The 9,306-nt window shown below is 34.4% G+C and overlaps 2 protein-coding genes across 3 annotated transcripts in view; both read left to right on the plus strand.

Moving 5' to 3' along the window:
- LOC143244543 (uncharacterized) overlaps positions 1-7,544 on the plus strand; it is a 90,010-nt gene extending 82,466 nt beyond the window's left edge. For both annotated transcript variants that reach the window (XM_076489431.1, XM_076489442.1), the window contains one exon: positions 1,763-7,544. In XM_076489431.1, the coding sequence (XP_076345546.1) occupies positions 1,763-3,532 (1,770 nt within the window). In that variant the 3' untranslated portion in view covers positions 3,533-7,544. The remainder of the gene's footprint in view (positions 1-1,762) is intronic.
- On the plus strand, positions 3,658-4,131 carry LOC143244546 (uncharacterized). The gene has a single exon (XM_076489455.1). It carries the CDS (start codon positions 3,658-3,660, stop codon positions 4,129-4,131), a length of 474 nt encoding a protein of 157 aa, XP_076345570.1.
- Positions 7,545-9,306: the final 1,762 nt, after the last annotated feature.

Below are 9,306 nucleotides of genomic sequence, written 5' to 3' on the forward strand. Positions count from 1 at the left end.
AGCACAAAGCTATCTGCGCTCTGTCCATAAGGTGTTATCGAAACGCGGTTTCTAGTAGTGTGAGTCTGCAGACATACTCTGTGCCACCTGAATATTGTAATCTAATATTTTTTTCTTTTTAATCTAAAATCAAACTATCGTAATATATTCTTATAAAACGGAATTGTATATTTCAAGTAGTTTTAATGATATTTAATAGTTTTGTTTTCATATTTCATTGCAACAATTACACATAATCTTTACGAGGTACTATCGAGTTGGCTGTTCTTGTACTGATCGTTAAATTACTTCAACACTATGATACTGGTACTCTTTGATCGTTGTATCTTATACATCTACAAATTGTGACTAGTTATGACACGGTGGGCCAAAATATACTGGTAAATATAAAACTAAAGAGATCCTATAAGAGAGATTGTGTATAATCACGTGGTATGAAGTTTTAGAGATATAAGTGAATAGCTAGGTAGTTGTATCAGTATATATCGTTTATATTTTACTTGTTCATATCAAAAATTCGTCGTCTGTCCACGTTCGATGAAAGGAAAAAGGAGCAAACCAACTGAACTGACAAAACAACTTTAAGAATTTTTTACACCTCCATTAGATATTTAATAATTACTAGTTCTGAAAAGGAGGCACAAAAGTACACCGGAGTTTCTAAATATATTTACGTTAGTGTCTCAGATAAGCTAGAATGTCCTCAAATATGTACCCGTCCTTTTTTAAAGAGATGTTTTCGTAAACAACTGAGGTATATTCAGCATCTTTATGTTTTCACAGAATATTATCCTTTTATTGTATATATACAAATTGCCTTTTAAATATAACTGTTTACAAAAACTCACTCGTAACAATTGGTTATTATAGTAATAAGTTCATTAGTTTGAAGATTACCATAATGATACAGCAATGTGTATGCAGACATACGACTCTATAAACCGAGTTTTGATACCTCTAGTAGACAGAGCACAGATAGTTCATTGCGTAATGTTGTGCTTAACTACAAACAAAGAAATAGTTTACAAATAATAAAGGTTGAGCGTGACCCGTGACTAACGTGCCCAATTGTGGAGCTGAAATTCTGTGATTCGCTTCTTATTACTGCAACAAGTAAATATATATGTACGTAAAGCTCAGCATACTGCAGCTTCAATGAGTTATAAAAGTGACAGTTAAGACCTACTGATTGGTCTAACAACAGTATACAGAGTTGACAGTAGGTGGTGTTAACTAGCTTCCTAACCTCTGGCCTATCACAATTCAATTAGGGAAGACTAGCTCATACAGTTTTCGTATAGCTATGTGCTATATGCAGCAATCAAGTAAAATAGTTATATAAAATAACAGACTAGTCATACAACTCTACCACAACTGACAGTTTAAGAAACAAAACTAACATTTTCAGTTTTCTAAGAATATATTTCGTATTAAAATAAATGCTTTCTAAAATGTGTACATTAAATCTTATAAAACATACTGTCTTAATAAATCAAAGAAACACATGTTATGGGAAATAATTTAAAAAGCTTATAAAAATTGTTATTCGGCTTACAAATTTTGATTTTTAGCCTAATCGTTCAAACTACCATTGATAAATTTGGTAACTAAATTTAATATGCTAAATCGAATGAAAAATAATGGGTCAAAAGCTCAACAAAACATCTGTTTTATTATTTATAACTAAGTAATACAACCTCAGAAATAAATAACGTAGTACAATCAGCACATCAGGAAATAATCTTTTTGTTTTCTTATACAGGTATATGCCATAGCCTGGCAGACATCACTAGGCTGTCCAATAGCTGGATTTCTCGGAGTGTTGAGCACCGAACTATCAGTATACACCTTGTCCGTGATCACGTTGGAACGGAACTATGCGATCACACATACCATGCACCTCAACAAACGACTTTCTCTCAAACACGCTGGCTACATCATGATCTGCGGATGGATATTTGCTCTCATCATGGCGTTACTGCCTTTATTTGGAGTGAGTGATTACAGAAAATTCGCCGTCTGTCTTCCTTTTGACACTGAACCAATGGTATCCTTGGGTTACGTTGTATTTCTAATCCTTATCAATGGTGTGGCCTTTCTTATCTTGATGGGCTGCTACTTGAAGATGTACTGCGCCATCAGAGGATCGCAAGCTTGGAATTCTAACGATTCAAGAATTGCTAAACGAATGGCTCTTCTTGTCTTTACTGATTTTATCTGTTGGGCTCCAATAGCATTCTTCTCTTTAACAGCTGTCTCTGGACTGAATCTTATTTCCCTAGAGCAAGCTAAAGTTTTTACGGTATTTATTCTACCACTCAATAGCTGTGCCAATCCATTTCTTTACGCCATCTTTACCAAACAGTTTAAGAAAGACTGCGTGTTGATCTGCAAAAGAATAGAAGAGTCTCGGGTGACTCGTGGGATTGGCCGATGTCGTCACAGCTCCAACTTCTCTAACAGACTCACACCAGCTAACACAAATTCTGCCGTTGAGAGGAAAAGCGCTGGAAGTGATATTCCACCTTGTTACTGTGGCGCACATAAGGTTGCTGATGGAGCTAGGTTGTTAGATAGGAGGAGTCAGTGGAAGAGGTTGGCCGTGAGGTACTTCATGTGTCATGACCAGTCTGAAGAGCCAGAAAGCAACGACTACACTTACGCTATAGCACAGATTCAGAAAAAAATACAATATGGAACGAAGCGAGCGTCAAGTATATCCAGTGAAAACTTTTCTTCCCGATCAGATAGCTGGAGACAAGGCAATATACCATTACGTTTACTGGAACGAGTAGGACATTCAAACATAACGCGAAAGCTTTCCCAGGATTCCTGTAGTCGTCAGGATTCTACGTCTACCTCCACGTTCCGGATGTCACGATCCAGCGTAAGTAGTGATTCCTCAAATCCTCGTCCAATGCTCTCCACCTTACGAGAACGTGCGAGACCAACGGAGACGGGTCAGTCAAGTCGGCCCTTAGCGGGTGTGCGCGAAAAACCACCAATCACTGGAGAGCCATCAGCTCGTTTAATGCGAGGAACGGTTAACATTTCTCGAGATAAACCTCGACTTTGCCGCCAAGTAGCTATAGATGAAACATGTAGTCAGCGGCAAACAGTCAAAGGGTTTGACATAAGAGGCATTCAAAAGTCTACTCCATTTTCTACATTACGACAAGACGCCTTATGTCCCAGCTGTTCTAGAAGAGACAGAAGTCCACCTCTAACCTTCAAAAGCAAAGAACTCGAGGAGAAATTTAATTGCTTTTATAACAGATTAGCAGAAACTAGCCATGAAGACAGTAGTGAACTTTCTAATTATAAAGATGATCATGTCATTGTGTCTAGTGATCAATCTACAGGGGATCAAAAGGTAGACTCGTCAAATACCAATGATACATCCGTTCCCGATTCGTCTACTCATGAGGAGCAAAGCAAAATGATACAGTTCAACCACAAATTGCTATCAACCAGAACTCAACAAGCGATAAAGACCAAGCTGATGAAAGAGATGGTATGTATCAGTGTCTAAAAGAAAGTTGTAGCAGAAACTTACGACAAAGGCAGGGAAAGCTTCATGTGAGCACTGACAACGTCTATGATCCATTCCATCTCAGTGTTAGTACAGACAACGTTTACAACAACAAATCTCAAAGCATGACCAGTATTCGATTGAACAATAACTTGTCCCCCAGCCGGAAAGTTGTTTCTGACAACTGTCTGAAGAAACTATCCTTGAAAAGTCTTCCAGCTTTACTCAGATCTCTGTCAAACCAAAACAACCGGAAAATACAAAAACAAAGCGCAGGAAACCACTGTCGTATGAGGCCAAGTTCAACCAGTAACTTGCCATGTTCCAACAGTGACGTCATAACTCATCAACATTCCCCTGGCTATTCCACTGAATTGAAATCATCATCCCCGAGGGAACTGCTTCGGGTATCTCACAGGCTCGACTGGATGCCTGATGGTTATGATGACAACAGCGAAGTAAAACGTGGGGCGCGTGATCAGTCTATCACACAGCAGGCCGTAGCTGAAGTCAAATTGACAAACTCCATCTTTCAACCAGATAACTCAAAGGCAGTGACTGTTAACGAAAAGGTTCCCCCAGTCCAACATAAAGAGTAGAATAACACTGTACTTTACTGCTCCGTGCAGTGATAATATGAAATGTGATAAGTGTGGAAAATGCGAAATGTTGTTGTGTTAGTAATTTCTATCCTTAAGTTTCCACTTCACTCCACAATTTTATTTATATTAAATTTGAAAATATTCTATCATTTCTCAGTGAAAACACAGAAGGAATTATCAGTAGCTCAAATTTCTAGGATCTTTTTTTTATTCGTAAACAAATAAGAAACCCCAAACTTTTCATTCAAAGTGATATATATTATGGTTGGTTTGGTAGCAAACAGTTCACTTCCCAAAGTTTACATTGTTCTAACTGTTAGAGTCTAACGAAATGTATGCTATGTTTTTTTCTTAAGAACTGCAAATTTACGAACATTAATTTTCAACTGGTCATAATTTTTACCATTATTGTTTAATGTCAATTAGCCAAGCTTTTTTTTTTTATTTTGACAGAAAACCATCGAGGATTAAAGTCGAAATAAGTAGACTTACCCATATTCATAGATCTGTGTATACATGAAATACATGCTGCAGTGGCGAGATGAACTTGCTAGTAGGGTGGCGAATACCACTTTTTACACGTAAATACTGGGACAAAGAGGTTGAAAAAAATGGAATAAGCGCCAGTGGCTAAAAGCATAATTAAACAGGAAATAAGAAAGTTATAAGACTTGGTTAAAAACAGGTTTTGATAATATTTTAACGGCTGCCTTACCACCTCTACAGGACAACAAAATCGCAGGTGGATGTCCAAAATACGTGTTTTATCCCTTTGTCTTTTCTCTTCTGCTTGTTACCTAGAGTATAACCTAGTCAAGTTTGTACTAATATTATGAAATTATAATATCTATACATTACTTTAATAATTTGAATTACATTCTAAAAATGTGCTGTATATATGTATAGTGATGTTACAAAAATGTTTAATGATTAAAATACAAAAAAAAATGTTACATCTCAAACAAACCACTCATGAATAATCAAACAGCTGCCTCCTCACAAAAAAGAACCAATCCAGATAGTAGCGTTTACTATGTGTGTGTCTCTTAAGCAATGAAAATGTTGTCCCACAAAAAAAAAACAAACCTATCCAGACAGTAACGTTTGCTATGTGTGTGTGTTTCATAAGCAATGAAAATGCTGTCCCACAAAAAAAAACAAACCTATCCAGACAGTAACGTTTACTATGTGTGTGTCTCATAAGCAATGAAAATGTTGTCCCACAAAAGAAAAACAAACCTATCCAGATAGTAACGTTTGCTATGTGTGTGTCTCACAAGCAATGAAAATGTTGTCCCACAAAAAAAAAACAAACCTATCCAGACAGTAACGTTTACTATGTGTGTGTCTCACAAGCAATGAAAATGTTGTCCCACAAAAGAAAAACAAACCTATCCAGATAGTAACGTTTGCTGTTTGTTCACGAACGAACAAACGGTTGCTTCATTGCAAAAACAAAACAAAACAGGCAGTAACACTTAATTAATGCGTATCTCATGAGCACTCAAAAGCTGTCTACCCCTCCTCCAAAACACAGTCCAGATAATAACATGTTTTAATATTTGTCTCATAAGCTAACAGTTGTCTTTCCACAGAGAAACAACCCTGATAGTAACGTTTATATAATATGTAAGGGTCAGTTTTCGTGTACCTCTGACTCACTTCAAGAACATACCGACTCATTTGTGAAAGAGATACGGTAAGAGAGAGAAAAAACGTCAACATGAATTACACAATTCTGTTGACATTTTGTGAAATGTTTTTAATGTTAACGACTTAAGTATGCAGACTTCATAGTTCAAGGTTAAGCTACGCCTACGGTACATATTTCTATAAACTAAACATAACTTGCTCCTTCCCTTTGACAAAAAAAAAGCGATCATAAATTCTGCATGTTCTGGATACATTTGACGTTTTTGGAAAGTATGCAGAGATATTGTACTGCTTTCTCTTCGTTACAGTTTAAAATATCATTTTCTTAAGAGAGTTTTGAAGGAATAATTATATGTAGTGAAGTAATGGCTGTATACGAAGATAAACTGTGTGGCTGTTTTTTCATTTTAACATTCAGAGTTAAAATTTCCTCAGATAACTTTATAGTCTACCAGGTAGCAAGGTTCGAACTTCTGTAAGCAGTTAAAGTCAAAATTAAAACATCTCTATGACTGTTATCAACGACTGCTGAACATTTAATCTCTCATATTCTTTTATATCTTTAAAAAAATGCTAATTATTTTCTAATTTGCATTATATTTAAGTTGTGGTATTTCGAAAAAAAACATAACATAACCATATCTGACAACTTTTTTAGGATGTAATGTTTGTCATGCTGGTTTTTACCTTGAAATATAAATGGCAAACTTTATTGCTTCAAAATTTCTTTTTGTAACTTTTCACATCCAATAAGATAATCTGTACTCTGTAAATGACTTACATATTAAGTGTTATTCACCTTACTTTAATTATCATGTTATTTACATTATATGTTTCTCACATGCTATGTATGAGTTATAAGCGCGACCAATCCATGGTCAGTGACACAGTGCTGCTGACCAGTTTTTCATTCCTTTGGTCAGTAGCTCAAAACTATGGATGGAGGCAGTTAACTTTAGTGGCTTCCATAAATATAAAATACGTATACGCTTCCATCATGTACATAATTGTGACAAAAGGTTGAAACAATAAAAAGTCTTATAACTTTGATAAGGCTAATAAGTGTACACATAAAATCAAATCATTTACAAAATCCTACATATTAATAGCAAATGTAAAAATATTTTAGAGAATATATTTATTTATTAATATGTTCACTTAATTTTTTTTACGAAAACGCTTAACTTTTAAGCAGTATAATTATAAAAGATTCGTTTTCTGACATAGTAACAAAAAAGTTATAAAATTTGAAGTATTGCATTTAAAAATATTCAGAATTTTGAATCAGATTACTTATTAGCAGTTCAATAAAACCTCAGTTATTTTTAGACTAAATACTGATGAAACGTCATAATAAAACTTTTACTCATCTGTGATTGGCTGGTTCGAAATGTGCCGGCCTTGTTTATACGTTATTAAATTAGTCTCACTATAAAGCTGTATAAACACGCGGTATGCATTTGTAATACTATAAATTATATTATCAGACACACATAACAATGATAAGAGAACTTTTTATTTATTACTTTCACTTACATATTCTGGACTTCAAGATAAGCGACTCAGAATTATGCTTTTTTATGTGATTTACAAAATATTTGTACATATATATATATATGTTTTAGTACTTAAAATCGTAAATATACATATAGCGTTACAGCAAAGTCACGTGCCAAATGTGTTGACAGTGCTTTCAGTACTATGTAATTGTAACACTTGTGTGTGTTGTACGTAGTTTAATTAAATTCAGTTGTCTCCATATTGGTTTGTGTTGCTGTTTTTTCTCCTCGAATTTCTGTTAAACAACGTATGTATATATATATATATTTAGTAAAAAACACGTTTCATGATCACAGTTATTCTTGAAAAACAGTTTTTTTCTATTTTTATTTGAGAAAACAAAACAAGAACCGTCTTCAGATATGTAATGGAATTCTGACAAAAGTTTCTGCAGAACCAAGTTTTATGTATTTTCTAAATATAATAAACAAAGAAAGATTTCAGAAATCGCGAACTTTACAACTGATCGACTCTATTTATATTTAGTAATGAAATCAAGATTATTAGGTGCGTTGGATTGTTCACACTTTCCTTTGATAAGTCAGGCCCCGGCATGGCCAGGTAGGTTAAGGCGTTCGATTCGTAATCTGAGAGTCGTAGATTCGATCCACCGTCTCACCAAATATGCTCGCCCTTTCAACCGTGGGCGCGTTATAATGTGTCAATCAGTCCCACTATTCGTTGGTAAAAGAGTAGCCCAAGAGTTGGCGGTGAGTGGTGATAACTAGCTGCATTCTCTCTAGTCTTACACTGCTAAATTAGGGACGGCTAGCGCAGATAACCCTCGAGTAGCTTTGCGCGAAATTAAAAACAAACAAACAATTGATAAGTCAAGTTAATATTGGAGCTAATTTTCACTTTTTCTTTAAATCATTCATCTATAGGAAACGTTTTACAAAATTGCTGGGTAAGAGATCGTTAGAAACAGAATGGGATTGAATAGAAACTAAAATAATGTAAATTAAAGTTTAACACGGTTTACATTATTTACTTTCGCGCAAAATTATATTTCAAAAAAATTAATATTGACTTAAGAACCATCTAACCTAAACTCTATAAAGTTATAGACAGATTTAATTTAGTAGTCAATTAGTAAATCGAATATTTCTTTGTTTCAAAGTAGTTTGATGTGACTACTGCAGGGAATCAAAGCTCGGATTTTAGCGTTCTAAATTTACTGCTTTTCTACCTGTGAACGGTAAATCGTGTATAGAATAAGTTTAGAAAATTCACTAACCTAATGATTAAAGATGTGCTAAAAACACGTAGGTCCAAAAAGTCTTAATAAACTGAAATAGAAACCCTTGTAACCCTTATAAAAGTTTCTGTTTCAGTTCTAATAATTAAAGATATATACAAAACTTAATGAAGGTCAAGCATTATAATTAAATTTTACAGAATCTCACATAACAACCACCATACAAATAGAAAAGAAATTTTACTCATAATAACTTTAAGAGTAAAATATTTATTATTTTATTTTGTATATATATATAATTATATATTTTATTGAATAAAAAAAAACATTATAAAGCCAAAGTACGAATTAGAGAAATTACAAATATTAATCTATTGATTCAAAGTATATTTTACAAAGATTTCGAAATATATTGGCGAATATTATGATAGCTTGAAGAAAAACTCTAGAGAAATTGACGAAGACATATCTTTTAAATTCTTAACAGCATTTCCTATGGATAGACTTGTTTTCCTGTGAATGTCCCTGCCTTTCAGTTTAGAAATAACACTTGTTTGTTTGTTTGTTTTTAATTTCGTGCAAAGCTACACGAGGGCTATCTGCGCTAGGTGCCCTTAATTTAGTAGTGTAGGATTAGAGGGAAGGCAGCTAGCGATCACCACCCATCGTCAACTCTTAAGCTACTCTTTTACCAACGAATAGTGGGATTGACCGTCATATTATAATGCCCGCACAGCTGAAAGGGCGAGCATATTTGGTGT

Source organism: Tachypleus tridentatus, chromosome 1, assembly GCF_004210375.1.
Source record: "Tachypleus tridentatus isolate NWPU-2018 chromosome 1, ASM421037v1, whole genome shotgun sequence".
Taxonomy (NCBI): domain Eukaryota; kingdom Metazoa; phylum Arthropoda; class Merostomata; order Xiphosura; family Limulidae; genus Tachypleus; species Tachypleus tridentatus.

Bases quoted from the DNA above. Each gene is read 5' to 3' on its own strand.
- LOC143244546 (XM_076489455.1), top strand. From the start codon at position 3,658: ATGACCAGTATTCGATTGAACAATAACTTGTCCCCCAGCCGGAAAGTT.